Below are 23,208 nucleotides of genomic sequence, written 5' to 3'. Positions count from 1 at the left end.
TTATGACTTCTCTACGAGTTGAGTTTCCTCTGCATAAAATTCTGACGCGAGACTGCAGCTAGCTTAAGATGGAACTCAGTTAGTGCTGATCTTTTGGGAAGCTGATTTGTTGTCACGTAAAGCAGAAGTATCTGCGACTGCCCCAGGCAAAACGCTCAGAAATATCTGCGGAAACTCGTCCAACACTTAAGATATAATGAAACGCCTGTTTTCAGAAATTTTTATGTCAAATATCTGTGCCAGTAAACAGAAAACACGCACATTTTTGCTTTCAGATCTAAACCTGAACTCGTCCTTAAAAAAAGAAAACAAGGCTGGGAAGTACCGCTGATTTGCCACATAATGGATAAATTTGCGAGATTCACTGCAAATGCTTCCTGCTTTGTTAACTGCGGCCGCCTCGTGTACATAAAACCTTATGAACCTTATCCGCAGAAAACTCACATCACCGTTTCATTTGTGGTAACCATATTGTACATAGGACGGCATTACAGCCCTATTCCTCAACTCCCAACAGTGGTTGTCGGCCCGCGTCGATGCTTTTGGCTTTATTTGGCTGAGCCTTCGGTAAACCCACACAGTGGTTAAACTGTTAACGCAGTGCACGAATAACGCAAGGGCGAATATTAGTGTAGCGGGCCACATCTTAATTTGACCTGCTTACAATGCCCTTCTATTACAATTCGTCTCGTAAATAATGCCTCATCATTTGAAAAAGAACTGGTGACGGGTCATCTCCCTTTCTTACAACACCGACTACCGTCCAGTTCTGAAATATGCAGGGCCGTTGATTTATATTTGTGAATTTCGTGCTGTCCCCCCTTCTCAGGAACACAGTTATCTTTCGTATGATTTGGAATACAGTCTTGGTTAAGCAGCCAAGGGCAGTCGAAGTAAATCATGGGCAACCCGCCAAAAAATTTGACCTTGTAACGGGGTCTCTTGCGATTGAAACAAGTTACCGACTTTCTTTGACTAGTGGCGCTTTGTGCAATATTGTATATGAAACTTGTTGACTCTCTCACCTTTCTTGTTTACCTCCAATATTTCGGCTGTCGAACATTGCCAGACAAACACATCATTCAGTGTTTCCGCTAGGGAATCTATGCATTATTCCTGTGTCATTGACAGCACCAGTTTGTTTTTGCTTGTCGAAGAACGATGGCTTCATTTTCGTCAGAAAGCACAATAACAGCTACAGGTACGCAGCTATGCAATATAAAGATCTCAGAATTGGGGTTCAGTGCGACACCTAGCGGAACCTCGCACGACACGCGCTATCTCGACTTTCAAATACAAAGTTTATAATCGCAGTGCAGCAGCAGTCTTGGCTGACGTTTTAGTAGAATGAAGTATTGTCCCTTGCCGCTTTCATTCTCCAAGAGAAATTTAGTTATATATGTGTCTGATATCGATAGCTACGACGCCACGGCGTAGGTGCAACTTAAGTTGGCACTACGACAGACACTGACAGCGCCCTCTAGCCGGCGCTGTGGAGCTCTGCGAGCTTCGCCCAGTTGATTCCGAGGAGACGACCAAGCAACATTGCTCTATTTTAATAATGGGCGAGCCACTACTGATTTTGGCTTTGTACCTTCTATAGCCGATGTTTGATTGATGAACAGCTTCGCACCTACGTGCTAATCTGTATGCAAAATTGCGAGTTGCTACCCATACGCAGTACCGAAGCATTTCACCTTTTCCTGCTCCTACTCGCTTCCTACATTCGGCCTACCCTTTAGTTTGTGTCGTCTTCATCCTATATCTTGTCTACCAGACCGCATATTTCTCTACATCTGCTGCAGCATGCTCTACCAGCTGTGACCTAGAACTGAAACATTGTGGAAGTCGCATGAACGGGCCAGATTTTATCTACTCAGTACTTCGTCGTTGAGAACTTTTTGAAAATAAAACGGAATACATTTTGTACCGCAAGTAATCTGGCTTAGATATGCGTCCTAAATTTCTCGCGAACAGCACTATAATGTGCATCTAATGGTTGTTGTGAAAATGGGACTATCGTTCAGGCTGCGGCCGTGAAAATATTTTTCAGACATCGGAAGTAAACAGGAACTCTTCCATTCGAATTAATCTGGAGATTCGATTTTCCTGTGACCACGAGCTCCCGGAATATCTGGATATAATAAGTATTTTATTTTAAGCGACGGTCAAGCAGTCTGGCTCGGGGCCAATGCGGAGGGTTTTCGGGAATCCGTGCGTTCGATCTCAAGGAAGTGCTGTGCGCAGTGTATTGATCAGTGAGTGAGCAGTTATAATTTGTGTACGAGGCAACATAGGTCGTTAGTGCACCCTAAAGTATAATCCAAAAAAATCTGTTTTTACATCGTAATTAGCTATACTTCAAATCTCTAAAATTCATAACATCAGGATTAACTATTTTTGTTATCTTAGGCCCAACTGGTAAGAGCACCAGACTGAACTGTGTTTGTGTTACTGGACCAGTGGTATAAACAAATGACTGTAATATATTAACACATTCGAGTCTGGTCTGTCACGCTGGACGGAGCAGCTGGACTGGTGTTTTAACACATTTTTTCGGAAACCATTGCTGTGTAACATAGGACGAAATGTTTTATTGAATCATGTTTTTACTATGAAGAAAAAGTTGTACACAACATTCTTGCGATTTTTTTATCTGTGGTATGCTTTGAAACATTCAGGCAAACAAAGAACATGACAATGTGGATTTCGCCAGGATGTTTCTTTTCGGCTCGTGTCTCATTTCTGGCCCTTATTGACTTCGGAACACGCTTTACAGACACATTTTGAGTGCGGTTTTTCATAAGAGATTTAATAACATCGCTGTCATCGAAATTCCAATGCCAGAACTACGTAGAGTGCGAGCGGTGGGACAACAAAGCTAATAAGAGACGAAAGCAGTATGGGATCACCACAGAGCAGAAACATACAAAGTGCTTTTGCGGAGAACAGATAGTTCAGATATTCGAAAACTACGTGGACAATGCAAAGACCCTTGCTTGTGCAGTCAACATGGCTACTAACAGAGGGCAGGAGGCGCAAAATTAGCTACGAATTTTTACGCACAGCATGAGCAAGACTCGGCTGCCCACAATGTGCTAAGCAACTTAAGATGGGCTTCCGTGACTCGAAATGAACTATGCTTTTTGATCAAAACCCATTGTGTCACGGCGGATGTTTTTCCATCGTATTTCAGGGATGCAAAATCAGTCAACTCCAACGACACACTTGATCTATACAATTAAGGATAAAGTGCTGTATGATGCATATAAACTGTACCAAGTAGCTGGCATAAAAGCAAACATAAATCACAGCTACCTGAAAGTATAAAAAATAAAAAATGAAACTGAGATTGAAGTAAGCTTCTTCCAAATAAGAATAGCGGCACACAGCACTTAACCCTGTTTAGCTGCGTTAAACTTCGTCGGAACTTATCTGAACACGATACTTTACTGCCCCTATGTTAAGATGGCGCCTTACTTTGACCATTATCATCGTTATTGCTCTCAAGATAAAAGGAAGGTAACAGTACTTCAGTTGACCGACAAAAGAAGGAATTACAAAAATGTTCCTAAAAGAATAGGAATATAACAGTATAAATCACTTAGGAATGAAATAAACAGGAATTGTAGGGAAGCCAAGGAGAAATAGCTGCAGTAAAAATAAGAAGAAACACAAAAAGAAACGATCGTGAAGGACGAAGCATATAGAAAAGTCAACTTAAAACTTGGCTGAAATTAAAAGCACGAGTGGTAACATTAAGAGTGCTGTGGGAATTCCACTGCTGAACTCAGGGCGGAGCGGATAAGTGGAAGAGTACATTGCAGTGCCACTGAAGGGAGAAATTGTCTGATGAAACGACAAAAGGAAAAACTGGAACAGATAGGAAAAAATAGGGCATCCAGTATTAGTCAGAATTTAAGAGCTTCGAAAGACTTGAGATAAAACACGGCGGAAGGGATAGATAACATTCCATCGGAATTTCTAAAATCACCGTGAAAAGTGGCAACAAAATGACTTTAGTTGATGGTATGTTACCAGTCTAATTCACAAACCAGACTTCCGGAAAAATCTCATCCTCACATTTCCGAAGATAAAATAAAATAAATTCGAAAGCATTCGCACAATCATCTGAACAGCTTATGCATTCAGTTTGCTAACAAGAATATGGAAGAATGGAAAAAGGTATTTGAGGATCTGTTGTATGACGATCAGTTTGGTTGTAGGAAAGATGAAGGCACTAGAGAGGCAGTCCTTAACGTTGCGCATGATAGTGGAAGCAAGACAAGAAGAATCAAGACGAGACAAGTGTAAAGTATTTCGAAGTTGTAAGAAAAATGTAAGTTATAGGTAAAACTGGTCATGTACAATATGTACAAGAACCTCTGGCACAATGGTCTGAGCAGCATAGTGGCAACACAGTGAGAGGCGAAAACGCCTGGCTTCCACTCGTGCATTGGTGGTGGCAGTGGTCCATCCCGCTAGTTGTCAAATGGCAACTGGTTTAATTCGAACTTGTAGAGTGGCTTGCAGAATGACTGAGAGCGGAAAAAGGGTACTTCGGGGAACTGAAGGAAGTGTCAAACGTATCTGTGACCACCTTCGCGGAGCGGGCGCTCCCTGGTGAGTCAGAACTCAGAGGAAGGCGCGCCCGTTAGCGCGTACCACGCGCAACCGCCGGCATTCCGCCACAGCGGCGTGGGTGGCCGGCAGCTCTGTTACACCTGAGCGAGAGAGAGAGAGAGAGGGGGGGGGGGGCTTGTAAGCGAGGAACATTTGTATGCAATTACTGCATTTCTTCTCGAAATCATATCCGCCTTGTGCTCAGCGTGTTATAAAACAACGAATGTTACTTACTTGGCCTCTCTCTTTCATTCACTTGAGATACAAATGAGTCTTAGCCACGTGGTACTTTCCCCAGAATATTTCTCTCTGCGCTCGTTTCTTTTCTATAAGTTGCTGTTGCCACACACACTCAAAAAATGGTTCGAATGGCTCTGAACACTAAGACTTAACATCTGAGGTCATCAGTCCCCTAGACTTAGAACTACGTAAACCTAACTAACCTAAGGACATCACGCACATCCCTGCCCAAGGCAGGATTCGAACCTGCGACCGTAGCAGCCGCGTGGCTCCGGACGGAAGCGCCTAGAACCGCTCGGTCACAGCGGCCGGCCACACATTAACATTTCAGTGTTTTTCTGTATTTTATGTGGAAACAGATGTATTAAAACAAAGCGTCGATCCTTTACGAGCTTCTAACTTTTGTGTACCGTATCGTCTTTATAAATCTTGAACAGTAACAATCCTAGAATATTCCCTGAGGTGTGCCATAAATTACTTTTACATCTGACTTTTTCGCCACGTTTGCAACTAAATGTTCAGCGCTTCCTTCTAGGAAGTTGTGAAACCACTTGTCAAAGTGATGAAATATTAAGTAAGCTCGTATTTTACTAAGTACTCGACTGCCTGGAATAGTATAAACTGCCTTCCGGAAGTTGAAGGGCACTCCCTCCGTGTCTATGGTTTCTTCACATATTTCTTTAATAATCGCTATTTGTGGATTCATAATAATTTCTATTGAGATTTCGGCCTCCAAAACTGCCATACAACGCGAGCATAACAATACCTCCGTATTCTGAAACAGTTTGTCACAAATATAGGCCCACAGTTGCCTGCTAATATGCAATGACATTTTCTGTAACGTGACCTAAGTACACTCCTGGAAATTGAAATAACACCGTGAATTCATTGTCCCAGGAAGGGGAAACTTTATTGACACATTCCTGGGGTCAGATACATCACATGATCACACTGACAGAACCACAGGCACATAGACACAGGCAACAGAGCATGCACAATGTCGGCACTAGTACACTGTATATCCACCTTTCGCAGCAATGCAGGCTGCTATTCTCCCATGGAGACGATCGTAGAGACGCTGGATGTAGTCCTGTGGAACGGCTTGCCATGCCATTTCCACCTGGCGCCTCAGTTGGACCAGCGTTTGTGCTGGACGTGCAGACCGCGTGAGACGACGCTTCATCCAGTCCCAAACATGCTCAATGGGGGACAGATCCGGAGATCTTGCTGCCCAGGGTAGTTGACTTACATCTTCTAGAGCACGTTGGGTGGCACGGGATACATGCGGACGTGCATTGTCCTGTTGGAACAGCAAGTTCCCTTGCCGGTCTAGGAATGGTAGAACGATGGGTTCGGTGACGGTTTGGATGTACCGTGCACTATTCAGTGTCCCCTCGACGATCACCAGAGGTGTACGGCCAGTGTAGGATATCGCTCCCCACACCATGATGCCGGGTGTTGGCCCTGTGTGCCTCGGTCGTATGCAGTCCTGATTGTGGCGCTCACCTGCACGGCGCCAAACACGCATACGACCATCATTGGCACCAAGGCAGAAGCGACTCTCATCGCTGAAGACGACACGTCTCCATTCGTCCCTCCATTCACGCCTGTCGCGACAGCACTGGAGGCGGGCTGCACAATGTTGGGGCGTGAGCGGAAGACGGCCTATCGGTGTGCGGGACCGTAGCCCAGCTACATGGAGACGGTTGCGAATGGTCCTCGCCGATACCCCAGGAGCAACAGTGTCCCTAATTTGCTGGGAAGTGGCGGTGCGGTCCCCTACGGCACTGCGTAGGATCCTACGGTCTTGGCGTGCATCTGTGCGTCGCTGCGGTCCGGTCCCAAGTCGACGGGCACGTGCACCTTCCGCCGACCACTGGCGACAACATCGATGTACTGTGGAGACCTCACGCCCCACGTGTTGAGCAATTCGGCGGTACGTCCACCCGGCCTCCCGCATGCCCACTATACGCCCTCGCTCAAAGTCCGTCAACTGCACATACGGTTCACGTCCACGCTGTCGCGGCATGCTACCAGTGTTAAAGACTGCGATGGAGCTCCGTATGCCACGGCAAACTGGCTGACACTGACGGCGGCGGTGCACAAATGCTTGCGCAGCTAGCGCCATTCGACGGCCAACACCGCGGTTCCTGGTGTCCGCTGTGCCATGCGTGTGATCATTGCTTGTACAGCCGTCTCGCAGTGTCCGGTCTGGTGGGTCTGACACACCGGCGTCAACGTGTTCTTTTTTCCATTTCCAGGAGTGTATTTCGTCAATTGCTTGGAACACTTAGGTGCCCCACTGAGGTTAATTGTTGGTTAAAGGCTCTTGTATTCACGAAATTCGTAGTGAGCTGTTGAAACGCTCTGCGGACTTCATTAGCAACGAGTGTATGGCGAAGTGTAAAACCGTTGTGGCGAGGAAAAAAGAAAATTAGTAGTAACAATAAAATTTGAATTCAGTGTTAAGTAGAAAAAATTGTGTGTATTTTGAAACCACTGTCACGTGCGAATGCGTTCAAGACCTTGAAACTGAGAGTTTTTGTAATATTCAGTGTAGCGTGATAAATGTGAGGTAAGACATCAAGAAAGTAAGTTTCGTTGGTGACTCGTGGAGTGTGACTGGCAAGTTCGCGAATGCGATACGAAAAAGCTATTTTGGTCGCCGTTCGCGTTTAGATTTGATCTGTTTCCGAGCGTGGTAACTTTTGAAGTATTTTCAACGGTTATCCGTGGGGGGAGAGAAGAAACTTCCGTTAGTCCGCCAGCGGCTGTGTGGCCGTGCGGCCTTGGCGACGAGCTCAGCGCGAATGGCTCCCGCGGCGCGCGAGGCCGCTGGTTGCTGGTTCGATGCCAGCCGCCAGCCTCTTCTGCCCACGCCATGTGCCTCGTTGACGCCAAGGGCGCCCTTTGTTCTGTTTTTTGGTGCCAGAACTTGCATTAGGTAGTTCTATCACGTAAACAAGAATGATAACGAATTTTATTGGCAGCGTAACACTACAGAATGACACATGGAACTCTTATCATACGAAATTTCATTGTATACTTGATGTTCTATAGGCTATGGAATGTCTCAGTAGGACACTGGGCATGTGCATTCCGTCGTCTTGGAAAGGCGCTTGCCCCTGTATCACATCTATTAATAACCACGACAGCTACTGGCAGGAAAAAATGGTCAGTATTCACGCATATGACAGGCATGATCATTCGAAACAAAAATTCTGGTAAACAAGGGCTCTGAATTACATACCTGAAGTCTTATGAGCTAACACCTTTCTACTATGAAACACACATCTTCTACTGAAGAAGTGCTCACAACTCTTAAAGTATGCATTTTGCAGCCTTTGTTTACTATACTTTTTTTGTTTCGAAGTTTCATTCGCAGTCCTGAAACTTGATCATTCTTCCAGGGACACCCTATATGAGCAATTAGCTAGATAACACCAATAGGACCCAGCTCATTATACTGCGAATGGTCAATATCACACTGTTGCTAGGCTCTTGGCTGATCTGCGCAGTCAGGTGCTCGACAAGTATCGCGCCTCTCGTAACCATCTCCGCAGCCTTCGTTCACCCCTATCGTCTATGGTCCTTGGTACACCACAACTGCCTAGTCACCGGTTATGGTAGCGCCATTTTGCCATACACGGTATACTTTAATCATGGGGCACGCGAACAGTTTACAAACTTAGTCGTTTTGGATATGCTTCCACTCTTGGCCCGAAAGCCTATGATCATGGCCTTTTGGACGTCCGATTCCGCATTACGATAACGACTGCATTTGTCCGATTCCGCATTACAACTGTTTTTTTCGGTGCCCCCCCCCCCCCCCCCCCTCCACTCTACCCCTGAGACGGCCGGCCGGAGTGGCCGAGCGGTTCTAGGCGCTACAGTCTGGAACCGCGCGACCGCTACGGTCGAAGGTTCGAATCCTTCCTCGGGCATGGATGTCTGTGATGTCCTTAGGTTAGTTAGGTTTAAGTGGTTATAAGTTCTAGGGGACTGATGACCTCAGAAGTAAAGTCCCATAGTGCTCAGAGCCATTTGAACCATACCCCTGAGACGCTTATCATCCACTGATAGTCTGCCGTCTGTGGAGTGGTTCTTGCATGCTGAAGTCGAACATAGGCCTCCCTGAAAAACACACTCTTGGGCTAGTCTCATGGGTAACCGGCATAGAAACATGAAACGAGCGCAGCGGCAAGCACAATGAAAATCGTAAATTAAGACCAGCTTGGTTTAAAATGAGAACAAGTAGGAAAAGAAAGCGATACTAGCGTTGAACGATTCCTCGACGGTGATGTCATTAGAGTCGGAGCAGCAGCAGCAGCACAGACTTGGGAAGGAGGATGCTGTGTAAGTCCGCCGTGCCGTTTGAAAGTAACCACCCCAGCATTTACTATCTGTAATTTCCCGTAATCACAGAAAACCTAACTATGGATAGCCGGACGGGGACTGGAACTGGCATTCTCTCAGCAACTTCTCAAGTCCCTTAAATTCCGGCATATGTCTCGGTTGAACCAATGGAATGTAAACAAGTTTTGTATGTGTTGATATCACCTTTAGCAGAACCACTCCTATTAAAGCAATGTGCATATGCAGATAATGAAGAACTGGAAAAAAGTCTGTAATTCGTGATAAAAATCCTCTAATGGAGTTGGGAGCAATAACCATCATTTGATTACTTAGATTAAAAACTATGTAGCTTTGACTGGTTTAGCAGGTGGCACTGCAATACACAAAGTAGAAATCAATGACGAACACTACCTACTTATAGAGATATCACCTGGCTGCTTACAGAGATATCACGCGCAGTGAGTTTAATCGACTACAAATGCTTTAACATACGAGTTTTCTATTCGAAAGAGACACTAAAGTGTCAAGAGCGGAAGATTTGGATATATGAGGAACGTTTAAATGAACCTGTTCGAAGCGTGCTACATTGTGCGTTGAAAATGTCTATGATGACTGATAAGTGCAAAGCAGGACAAGATGACTGATAACAATGCAAAACCTGTCAAGGACAATCAGGGATGAAAGCTAGCGCCATTACATCGGAGGATGATCGCTGACCACGAAAAACAGTATGTTAAGACAGCTGCCACCGACACTGGGAAAGGTGCTAATATTTCTGTGGGAAGAACGGATATGCAAGACACCTGTTAACTCCAACACGCAAAAAAAGCCTTCGCAAAACGACAAAGCTGTCAAGACGACCTGTCAACGAGGCGTCCGTAGCTTTAAAATCCTGTAGTTCAGAAGTACTAACACGCAGAGAAAGTGACCCAAAGAGAGAGAAGATCCCTGTCAGCTAGCAATTTCTAACCGCGAAGTGCAAACGGCTATTACAACAAGTCAGCGTGCCAACACTAGAATGTTGGCATGGAAACAGAAACAAAATAATATGGTGTAATGATACCGAAGGCGTTGCTGTGTCTGATTATATTGTTTATTAGTAGAGGCCTATTTCGGTGTGATTGCCATCCTCAGATTATTGAGTTGGCGATGTTACTTGGTTACAGGCAGTTTGCTTCTTTGGTGTTACCTTATGTCGTATCTTTGTGCTTATCAGCTATGTTATACTGCTCGTACGATTTGTGTTTAATGTGGTTCTACGGATGTAATTTAAACCTGTTGTTTCTTATGAAATTGGTTGTGCCAGAGAATGTTGTGATGTGGGAGGTATGTGACAATTTTCCTATCTTGTATACATAAATTAATGTTTTCCAGTGGTTACTTTTAATTTTGTGGTAACTATGATCTCTGATTTGTTGGTAGAATTTGTTTTTCTATGCATCTCTTGTTTAGAAAGATAACTGCTTCAAAATTTTCTATGTAATGTTTATGTTCCAAATCGATCTGTTCATTTAGAATTTCTTGAGGGGGAATTTTGTGTGTATGAATACTTCTCGATTTCTTGAATACTCATTAGTGAAACTTCTTGTGCAATGTGTAAAACGCCCCGTTGTGCAGGGTATCCAACATAAAAGTAGTACGCCTCACACTCGAGAGCCAAGTAGCAATGAACTATCAAAAAAATTGATAACAGTAACGTTAAAAAAAACATGTTGTTACGTGTTTATAAGAGATGCTGGAGTGGTACTTCGCAAGCAGTTCGACTCGAGATTATTAACTAGTACGTCAGGCATACTGGTTTTGTGGGGGAGACACCTTGCATATCATCCGCTGTATATCGTTCGATTTTCAAGTGGTGGAAAAAGTTGGTGCTATCTCTAATGTGGTGAGGAATTTACATTGAATTTTTATGTATTCCTTGATTTAAATATGTGGTTGGTTTTGTTTGTCCGGAGAGTGAGTCGTGTCTGACATTCATATTTTACGTCGGCGTGTTTTAGTAATGTGTTAATCGTGAGAGGTATCATTGCTAGATACATAGTGGGTATACACAAATTTTTGTTTTGTTTGTAATTCTCTCGTCAGTGTTATTTCCTTATATATCATGAATTGTAAAGGCTTAGTGCGTTTATGGTACAGGTGTGTGCCAATTTAGGATCAAAATCATCTCGTTATGCAACATATTTTAGGATGTGTATCTATGACAGGAGTAAAATACAGGGAGAGAGAGCCTATATACAACTTGTACAGAAACCAGATGGCAGCTATAATATTCGAGGGGCACGAAACGGAAACAGTGGTTCAGTAACATTGGGGCCGGGGTACAAACAACACTGTCCCACTGGCTTCTCAAACTGTACATTGAGCAACCAGTAAGGGAACCCAACGAAAAATATGTGCTCCAGCCCACTCCTGCTGCCTACACTTTTAGAGAAAGTAATAAGAGTGTAGGCAACAGGAGTGGGATGGACGGTAACTTCAATTGTCTCGCATAAGCAGATGACTTCATACTACTAAGTGAATCTAAGTATGAGTTGAAATGAATGTATCACGAAATAGACAATCATGAATAGAAGGTAGCGTTCAAAGTGAATTAAGACAAAACACAGTTCATGCAATTAGGAAGAAAAGAGCAGGAAGAATTTCTTCAGGGCAAGAGGGGAGAGTACATCAGTTCAAATACTTGGACTCGATTTACTACGAACAATAACCAATAACATACAAATGGACATCGAGAAAAGAATATCAGTGGGAATTAAATGCATCTATCATTCAAGGCCAGGGAGAAGAAATAAAAACTTTGAGGCTTGCCAGTGACGTTGTAATTCTGTCGGACAGCAAAGGACTTGGAAGGGCAGTTAGACGGAATGGACAGTGTCTTGAAGGTGGGAGATGAACATCAGCAAAAGAAAGGCAACAGTAATGGAATATAGTCGAATTAACTCGGGTGATGCTGAGGGAATAAGAGTAGAAAATGACAGTTAACATACCATATGAGTTTTGCTATTTGGGCAGCCTAATAAGAAATGCGTTCCTAAGAAGAGATACTGTTAACTTCGAATATAGATTTGAGTGTCAGAAAGTCTTTTTCTGAAGGTATTTGTCTTGATTGAAGCCAGGTGCTGAAGTGAAACGTGGACGATAAACAGTTTAGACAAGAAGACAGTAGAAGCTTTTCAAATGTGGTCCTTCAGAAGAATGCTGAAGATTAGATGAGAAGATACTGAATAGAATTGGCGAGAAGAAACTTGGGGCAAAACTTGACTAGGACACATTTTGAGAAATAAAGGGACCACAAAATTTAGTATTGGATGGAAGAGTGTGTGTGTGTGTGTGTGTGTGTGTGTGTGTGTGTGTGTGTGTGTGTGTGTGTGTGTGTTTGTGTGTGTGTGTGCGCGCGCGCGGGGAGGGGGAGGGGGGGGGAGGAGGAGGAGGAGGAGGAGGAGGAGGTACGAATCCTAGAGGCCTGGCTAGGATATGGCAGCGTAGAAAGCTGCATCAAACCAGTCTACGGACAGAAGACAACACCACCATCTCTCTTTGTATTATAGTGGCATACTCCTTAGGTAAGATTATTAATCGAGTAATCATACAGTGAAATATGTGTTTTGCTATTTTGAATGACACGAAGGTGCGTCAGTAAGGTCTGTGGTGTTAAAAAAAGGTTGACAAAACTGCTCCAGTACATGGCGTTAATTGTGGGAAGTGTTTCGGAAACGCGCGCTGTGTTGAGCGGAGGGCGCAGAATTGGGCCACGGGCTTGGCTCGACAGGACCCTGGACCGCACACGTGCGCTGCAAGGCTGTGCGGGAGCGCGCTCCGCTCCGCAGCGCCCGGGCCGGGCCGCCGCGCCGCGTTCTGTCCAATCAATACGCGGCGCCGCTCGCCGGCAGTAGCGTTGCGTTAGGTCGCGCCCGCCACACTGCCGCCGACCAGGTGCCGCTTGCAGCGCCCCACAGCGGACGCGTCTGGCATTCGCCCGCCGTCGGAGCGGGGACGCCGGCTGCGCGTGGCGCGTCGCGGCTCACCAACTGACACATTAAAAGCAGTTACACAAAGGACGCGTTAGCTCCCGTGCTGCACCGGTTCCGCCGGCCTCCACCGTGTAGATTGCACACTATTCCGTCTAAAAGCGATCGTACTCGCGAATCGTGTGGATGCTCTGCTCACCTACACGAAGACGCTGCGCGCATGCGCAGACGACTGAGAGGGGGAGCCAAACTGACAGCGTGGAATTCTTTGTAAATTTTGTCTTTTGTTCAGCGAAACTTAGTTTGTTCGTCTCATAAATACACTCCTGGAAATTGAAATAAGAACACCGTGAATTCATTGTCCCAGGAAGGGGAAACTTTATTGGCACATTCCTGGGGTCAGATACATCACATGATCACACTGACAGAACCACAGGCACATAGACACAGGCAACAGAGCATGCACAATGTCGGCACTAGTACACTGTATATCCACCTTTCGCAGCAATGCAGGCTGCTATTCTCCCATGGAGACGATCGTAGAGACGCTGGATGTAGTCCTGTGGAACGGCTTGCCATGCCATGCCTCAGTTGGACCAGCGTTCGTGCTGGACGTGCAGACCGCGTGAGTCGACGCTTCATCAACTCCCAAACATGCTCAATGGGGGACAGATCCGGAGATCTTGCTGGCCAGGGTAGTTGACTTACATCTTCTAGAGCACGTTGGGTGGCACGGGATACATGCGGACGTGCATTGTCCTGTTGGAACAGCAAGTTCCCTTGCCGGTCTAGGAATGGTAGAACGGTGGGTTGGATGTACCGTGCACTATTCAGTGTCCCCTCGACGATCACCAGAGGTGTACGGCCAGTGTAGGATATCGCTCCCCACACCATGATACCGGGTGTTGGCCCTGTGTGCCTCGGTCGTATGCAGTCCTGATTGTGGCGCTCACCTACACGGCGCCAAACACGCATACGACCATCATTGGCACCAAGGCAGAAGCGACTCTCATCGCTGAAGACGACACGTCTCCATTCGTCCCTCCATTCACGCCTGTCGCGACACCACTGGAGGCGGGCTGCACGATGTTGGGGCGTGAGCGGAAGACGGCCTAACGGTGTGCGGGACCGTAGCCCAGCTTCATGGAGACGGTTGCGAATGGTCCTCGCCGATACCCCAGGAGCAACAGTGTCCCTAATTTGCTGGGAAGTGGCGGTGCGGTCCCCTACGGCACTGCGTAGGATCCTACGGTCTTGGCGTGCATCAGTGCGTCGCTGCGGTCCGGTCCCAGGTCGACGGGCACGTGCACCTTCCGCCGACCACTGGCGACAACATCGATGTACTGTGGAGACCTCACGCCCCACGTGTTGAGCAATTCGGCGGTACGTCCACCCGGCCTCCCGCATGCCCACTATACGCCCTCGCTCAAAGTCCGTCAACTGCACATACGGTTCACGTCCACACTGTCGCGTTATGCTACCAGTGTTTAAAGACTGCGATGGAGCTCCGTATTCCACGGCAAACTGGCTGACACTGACGGCGGCAGTGCACAAATGCTGCGCAGCTAGCGTCATTCGACGGCCAACACCGCGGTTCCTGGTGTGTCCGCTGTGCCGTGCGTGTGATCATTGCTTGTACAGCCCTCTCGCAGTGTCCGGAGCAAGTATGGTGGGTCTGACACACCGGTGTCAATGTGTTCTTTTTTCCATTTCCAGGAGTGTAGTTAACAGATGAAACTTCTGCTATAAACACGCATTGGAATTTGAATGAGACTCTCGTGCAAGGAAATAAATGTGATTCAGCGATCCGGATCTGAAACTACTCTTAAGAAATATGTTCCTTTTCACTTGTGCATGCTTTCACGTTGTAATTAGACGTGAGCCACAGTGTGTCTTCTCATTAAAGAAAAAACTTGTCCTAACCGAGCAGATTACCACGGGTGCTTGACACAGCTATAGGAAAGCAGCACTACAGAAAAGCAGCAGTTCTATTGCTTTGTCCATTTACAACTTTTATAATTACGTCGTTTACACATATAGGAAACTCAGTTTCAAATAAATTGCATGAAAACTAATAATACAGCGTCAGTGTCCGTCAAAATACGAATAAATATAGTAGTCATTACAAAAGGACTTTAAATTCACTTTTCGAAACCATCACGTATTTTAACAGTCTATTCACTTGCAGGAAGTTAACACCAAACGCATTAAACAAGTAGAGCAGATGACTAGACAGGTGCGTACCATGTAAACGGCCTTTTTTAATTTATTTTTTATAGTTGTACCGTCTATCGCGTGGACCGCTGCAGTAGACGAATACTTTCTTGTTCGTCTGACGTCCCGCCTAAAGTGGTTGTTTTTGTTTCTACATCGGCACCAAAATTGTGAACTATCTGCTGTGCAACCAAAGAGAGGTTATGATTGACCCTCCTATTTACATAAGACGAAACACAATTACCACAATTAGGTAACTAGCAATGATAGTAAAGTTAAATAATGGCCAAAGTGAAATTCATAGTGAAGATTACTGATAAATGTTGTATGGTGAATTATCCTCTCTTGAGAATTGAACGAATAGGAAGTGGCTTCGAAACATTTCAAAAAATCTGAGTTTATTTGCTCCAGAAATAAATCTACACGAACACACCATCAAACAATATTTAGATGGTACTATACAGCACCGTTTCACTTTCTTTCGTGTTGCTGTCGAAGAGCCAAATCACATCAAAAACTATCTTCGAATAGAACTGTCAGATGACGGGTCAGTTCAGCTTTCGATAAGGTTAAGGCACCAGAAAGGCAGTTTTGACGCTGTGGTTGATAATGGAAGCGACACTTAAACAATCGTTTGATTTGTCAACTTGCAAAAATCATTAGACAATGTAAAATAATGCAATATGTTAGAAATTTTGAGGGAAATCAGAGTAAGCTGGAGGGAAAGACGGCTAATATAAAATATGTGAAAGAATCAAGATAGAACAACGAAAATGGAAGACCAAGAACGAAGTAGTATTAAAGAGGGTGAAAGACAAGGACAGTCTTTCGCCTCTACTGTTAGATATGTACGTAGAGAAAGCAATGACGGAAATAAAAGAAGGGTTCAGGACTGGGATTGAAATTCAAGACAGTGATGTGATTTCCTGGTGACACTGCAATCAAATGGACTTAGTGGGCACACGCGCTATGGATTCGGAAGAAACCGAAGAAAGACAAAAGCGATGAGAAGTAGCAGAAGTGAGGTTAGCGATAAACTTAGCAAGACTGGAGACCGAATTCTGCTACCTAGGAAACAAGACACGACGGACGAACTGAGTACATAAAGAGGCACAGACAAAGAGGACATTCCTGGCCAAGAGAAGTCTATCAAACGTAGGCCTCAATTTGAGAATTTTTTTCCGAGAATGTGTGTTGGGAGCACGGCATTATATGTTAGTGAAACAGAAATTGTGGGAAAATCGGAAAAGAGAATCGAAGGATTTTAGGTGTGATGCTATAGAATGATTTTGAAAATTCGGTGGACTAGTAAGGAATAAGGATCTTTACAGAATTCGCGAAGAAAGGAACAGATTGATAATACAGTCAAGAGATAGGATGATGGTACGCGTTAAGACATCATGGAAAACTTCCACGGAACTAGAACGAGCTCTAGCGAGTAAACACTACAGGAACAACCGTCTATGCCACCTGCTGTCTTCTACATACGCAGGCAGTCAGTTGATCATGGGCGTCACAGACCTACAAGCGACGTTGTTGGCGGCTGATTTACTCTTCGGCATCTGACATACATCTATCATTAGTAGCGTGTTGGTTGATACTTCACGCCTTGCAACTTAGTTCTATCCGATCTCTCAACCTCGCGTTACCAATGTGCCGCAACAAAGTGTCAGTTTACTTCCGGTTTTCGAGTAGTGTGGTGTGTTTTATGATTAATCGTGTTATATACGGACTGGCTGCTAAAAGCCTATGTGGCAAAGCTGTAGCGTCACTTTAGCGCCATGTTCTTTAATCTGTCATGCGTAATCCTCCATCTTTACTTTCTCTCAACTTCTTGCCTTGTCATGTTAAGGTTTCTTCTTTACAAGGATGACATAACTGTATGGCATCCTATTTAACATGGTTTTCAGTGAGGTCGATATCATCTCACAAAGAAACCGTTGGGGTCCTTTAAAGACCCACTGGCGTAAGTGGCCTCATAATCGCTCGATAATCACGGTCACACGAGTTTCCCCGGAAGAACCTAGGACTAGTAACTAAGATACGATAGCCCTTTACACGACCGACATGCCCTACAGTTGGAAGAATAAAACTGCTTAATTTAGTTCGCCACTTCAGGCATTTGCGACATGATTGTGGTGTTGGGTGTTCGCATTCCACCGACATCCTAATGGGCGTGGTATGCCCTTCCTTCCTCCGCTCCTTTCTACTGACATATTCACCCAGTTACATGAGGACCTACAGTTTAATGTGGGCTTCGAACCACGGTGTTAATCTAAAACTCACTGACAAACGCGAAAGAAGGGGAAGTGACAGATAAAATCTTAGGACCAATCAATGTTTCAATCCTGAGTCTAACACTTCCTCACGCACAAGTTTTCTTTTACACTGAGGAAGCAACTCGTGGTAAAGCGATATGCACGTAAACAGATGGCGGTAGTTCCGCGTATGCAAGCTATAAAAGGGCTATGTATTGGCATTTGTACTCGGGTGATTAATGTGAGAAGCTTCCGACGTGGTTATGGCCACACGACGGGAATTAATAGACTTTGAATGAGAAATGGCAGTTGAAGCTAGGCGCGTCGGACATTCAATTTCGGAAATCGTCAAGGAATTAAATATTCAGATATCCACAGTGTCTGTGCCAGGAATAACAGATCTCAGGGAATACCTCTCACCACAATGACCGAGAGCAGCGGCATTTACATAGTTGTCAATGCTAACAGACAAGCAGCACTGCGTGAAATAACCGCAGGAACCAATATGGGACGTACGACGATAGTATCCGTTAGGTTAGTGCTTATGGCAGTAGATGATAGACGCGAGTACTTTGCGAACAGAACATAACTGCAGCGCATCTGCTGCGCTTGTGACCGTTTCGGCTGGACCCTAGGGGACTGGAAAGCGATGGCCTGGTCAGAAAGTCCCGGTTCCAGTTGGTTGTATTTATATAAAAAAAAACCTTACTTTTTGGACTATACTCTTAATACTGTAACTAACCGACAAAGTAACCAAACCAATTATACATTCCTAAATACTAGTTTCTTCTGTCTCCAGAAAAGGGCCTGCCTTCTTTACCGTGTCCATCCAAGAATTCCCCTACATACTTCTTGTATGTATTTCAGTATACATTTTATTTCTTATGCGAGCGATAAATGTGCAATGATAGTAGTTTTAACCACACGAGTGACGGAAAAAATCTTGACATAATTTTTCCTCCTCCAAACAATGACCACTCACTTCCTATCACTTCAATTTCTGGAAGAAAGTAATTACATTGATGTATTTCCAAGCTCTCTGTCACACTGAAGATCTGCTACTACTTCTTCTCAGACGCTGTTTAGATGTGACTACCAGCATGTCAGCCTGTAATTATTTGCTTTGAGATGATTTAACTCTTCAAACGGCAACAGGACTTCTCGAAGAGAGTGGGAACTCCACATCAATGAATGTTCGTGCCTCCCCATGCCGCTAAGTAAATGCCCGTAGTCACGCCAACGTAACGTTGGAAAAAGTGAGATACGGTGAAAAAAGAGATGATGCGAACACAGATATTTCCGAAATGCCCCACTGGCGAGATGCTGGAGATAGCTGAGGCACCGAGTCCCTGCGCCGCCTGGCACTGCTGTTTACTCCCGGGTCGACTAGCTATTCGACAATCGATAGGCCGCCGCGGCGTGCACCTAAAGAAGGCTCCAAAGAATACCTTCAGCCAGGTTCCCACACGCAACAAAAGTGTTGCCACTGTTACTGACGTACTGCAGTTGCATGTGTGAACCCCTCAAGTTGTACTCTGTTCCGCCACTTCCCTACCCCACTGCTTCCAGGTGGCAGTATTGCTAAACACGACCATTCTGTTGCAGTTATCGTGCAGTAATTGCTGTTGTATTCCATTCGATTTGTGTGTGCTTTTATTTTATTTCTGAAAAAAGTGAAAACAAAGGTCGGCAGTTACACTTTTCTCAGCTTCTAGCAACAATTGTTTGATAAGGTTCAAATATCTTGGAAGAGTGGCGTGTATGCATATGATATCTAAAAAAAAAGGGGGTCAAATGGCTCTGAGCACTATGGGACTTAACATCTGAAGTCATCAGTCCCCTAGAACTTAGAACTACTTAAATCTAACTAGCCTAATGACATCACACACATGCATGCCCGAAGCAGGATTCGAACCTTTGACCGTAGCGGTCGCGCGTTTCCATACGGAAGCGCATAGAACCGCTCGGCCACAACGGCCGGCTATGATATTTACATGCCAGCTGTATGTTAGTTTGCCGTTGCACACAGTAATTCTTTTATAAACTGTTTCCCTTGATTTATACCAGTGCGAATCTATTTTAGGATCCAGCGCCTGAGTTTCGTCCTCCTTGTAATTAACTCTTATCACAGCTCTAAGGCCATAACCTTAAATATAACATTCAGACCACCTATATAATTTCAATTGACGCCGTATTGAAAGCTGTGGAACTGCGTAGAATTAGTGGCGTCATGTGTGAACGGTAACTCACGATGCCACTACAGCAAGTCATAAGTGTAATTCATGTGGGAACCCGGCTTTAGGAACTGAAGCGCTTTAAGTTCGAAATTGACTCAGAATGAAGAGAAAAGTGGAAGAAAAGTTGTGGATCTTTGAGGCAAGCGCTGCTTAGTAAACACATCGCTTCTTAAGCACATCATCACTGTGAGCAGTCGATTTTGTTTCAGAAAGCAGGGATTTCTTAATACAGCATTTTTACTACAAAATATTGTAATGACCAAGATAATTGCAGTCGTTTTACCTTTACTCTCCAACTGCACAACGAAGGATATATAGTTTATCAAATATAAAACTTATAATTAAAATCTACCTGCTGTCGAATATACTTTTTGCTTCGCCCATGCACATTTCGTAGTGATAGCTGCATGTTCTGTTCAGCGCCTCAGTTGAGTAAGGACCTTTATAGGAAACACCGACAAAACGCGTATCTCTGAATTTTGCTGATTTCTTTTATATATATATATATATCTCACAAGAAATTAACTTGCATTTGTTGACACAACAGTATAAATGTGGGGATGAAAAAGTTACTACATTCAGATGTCATGTACAGATCAAATCTGCAAAATTAGCAGGAACGCATTTCTGACCCAGTGACATCTCTGTGAAGGCCCTTCCTTACGTTAAAAGCTGGATGAAACCGAGACTTCTCAAAAAGTACACTGGCCAAGTAAAAACGCTGTGATGATGATGACGACGACGACGACGACGACGACGACGACGACGACGACGACTCTAAGCACTATGGGACTTAACATTTGAGATCTTAAACCCCCTATACTTAGAACTACTTAAACCTAACTAACCTAAGGACATCACACACGTCCATGCCCGAGGCAGAATTCGAAGCCGCGCAGATGTCGCTACTGGAAAGGCACTGGTGGAGTAATCGGTCTCGGTGTTGTAAAGTAAAATAAGTGGAAAAATTCTTAGATATTCTAACTAAATTTGAAAGACTAAACCGATGTCGCTGGCATAGAATTTAAGCATCTTTCATGAATATGTACAATTCATTCTCGGTAGTATTCATTTACCCATATCTGTCGGAATGATTCCGAAGTGAGAGTACTAATACCCGTTGAAGTCGCCAATTACTATCTACGTATTTACTAAGAAATTCCCAATTTTCAGGTGTATGAGTCAATAAGTCTTTAATTAAAAAAAAGCAAAGTGTCTGCTGTTGGGAAAATTAAGCGCAAAATTTTCTTGGCTTTACCTATCTCTGATGTGCGCCCCCGATAGCTGAATGATGAGCGTGACGAATTGTCGGCCCTGTGGGCCCGGGTTCGATTCCCGGCTGGGTCGGGGAATTTTCTTCGCCCAGGGACTGGGTGTTATGCTGTCCTCGTCCTCTTCCTCATCGACTGCGGGTCGCCGATGTGGCGTCAAATTGAAAGACCGGCACCCGGCGAACGGTCTGCCCGATGGGGGGCCCTAGCCATACGATTCAATAAATAACCTACCTCTGACGTATGTTCTACTTAGTGGTGGCCGGTGTTGGGAGCGTGCTATTCGCCATCTTTACTCAGTGTTCAGGGCGACGTGGTTCATGCTTGGGTAGCCGATGACACCGGTGCTAATTTTTTATACATTTGGTGTGCGGATTTCCATCTGTCGTTACTATTGAGAAAGACACTCGCAAACGAACCAGAAAACTATGTTTATAAAACGAGACACATCTGCTGGAAATACTTTTGAAGTGTTGGTAAAGCCTATTGTTAACTTGCCTGTCAAATAAGTACTCGTACTTAGATTCAAACAACGCGGCCACGGATTTCTTCTTCAGAATTGTTGTATTTGTGCATGAATGTTGGATCAATACGGTGTTTAGTCGCGCACAGCTTTCGTAATGGCATGAGTCGGTCACATTTGTCATCGGAGCCAGATGTTTATAGAGATTAACTCGCTTCGAGCGCTTACTGCCTTGTCGAGCTGCGACCGTCACATCCCGAGTGGCCAAGGTGCTACTTCATCTTTGTCTTCTAACACTTTTCAGTTTAATACTTAAATAAAGTACCGGCTAGAATATTCCGTAAACTATAATGATTTTGACTACAAAACTTACACACCCAAATCCACCTTCCTTTACGACTTTAAATGTCACTTAGCGTGGACGATGAGGTCATAACAGGCTGTGCGCATAAACGTGGTTGGGGAAGGAAACCGGCATTGTGTTCTTTCAAAGGAATCAACCCTTTGAAAGTCCAGTATCTTAGCAATGGGCCAACTCTACAGACAAGAAAGGAATAGAAACAGTGTTAGTTTCAAATTCTGAAAAGTTAGTGCGGGATTTAACAAGATTTCCTCGTATTCACAACCTTAATAAAGGACGAAGACTCAACTCAATGAAAAGGAAGTCTGAAAGGGGAAAATACCTTTCATTTGGAAATTGCATCTCCCAAGTGCTTCGGCAATGGGGAAACTGAGGGATATGGAATATGAATTAATTGAGAAATACTCCCTATTCACCAGGTCTGTCTGTCTACTCTTAGATCCATGGAATAGTCGCGGAATATTGTCATTGATATTTGCTTCTGTTCATAATGGTAGTAGTTTCAGATTGCCATGTATCGTGATTTAAGCGGATTGTTTAAAATTTTATTATTGAAAACTCGACTCCCAATCACACAAAATAAACAATTTCTGTCCACTATGTGAGTATTTAAATTAGGAGCCAATCTTGTAAAAGTAACTGAAATAAAAAATTTAGCTCCATCTCTGAAGAGAACTTGCTTGCATTCGTTAACATCAGGTTCGGAGGGAAAAAAACAGCTACCTTTGGGGAAAAAACCTAGCAATCCTGTTGGAATAATAGCAATTAGGTCATAAGTGAGAGCTTTCTATAATAAGCGCCGTTCTTTGGTTGTTCACAGGGGAGCGACCATTCCCGTGCACGTGGTCTGGCTGCGGCAAGAGGTTCGCCCGCTCGGACGAGCTGGCACGCCACACGCGCACCCACACCGGTGAGAAGAACTTCTGCTGCCCCGTCTGTGACAAGAAGTTCATGCGCAGCGATCATCTGAGGTTAGTTTTCCAAGCGCTCGGCCAGACTTTGGACGTACAGATGATTTCCGCCATCAAAATACCATTTCACTTTGCTACAGAAAACAGATCTAAAGTTCAAAAACTCTGATCAGCACTAAATTCGCTTTTCGTGTAATTGGATTGACATTCGTTCATATTTGAGCTACTGCCGAAAACTGATCAAGGTGACAAACTCGCTGCAAATCAAGTAGTATGTAACCACTATGACGCAGTACAGTGGGA

General features: G+C 44.6%; 1 protein-coding gene across 1 annotated transcript in view; it reads left to right on the top strand.

Moving 5' to 3' along the window:
* The window catches only part of LOC126281328 (Krueppel-like factor 16), a 252,597-nt gene that overhangs the window by 215,970 nt on the left and 13,419 nt on the right, over positions 1-23,208 (top strand). The window contains exon 2 of the mRNA XM_049980187.1: positions 22,815-22,965. Coding sequence (XP_049836144.1) covers positions 22,815-22,965 — 151 coding nt within the window. The remainder of the gene's footprint in view (positions 1-22,814; positions 22,966-23,208) is intronic.

Source organism: Schistocerca gregaria, chromosome 7, assembly GCF_023897955.1.
Source record: "Schistocerca gregaria isolate iqSchGreg1 chromosome 7, iqSchGreg1.2, whole genome shotgun sequence".
NCBI lineage: Eukaryota > Metazoa > Arthropoda > Insecta > Orthoptera > Acrididae > Schistocerca > Schistocerca gregaria.
The sequence above is the reverse complement of the archived record's forward strand: the minus strand, read 5'-3'. Positions and strand labels throughout refer to the sequence as shown.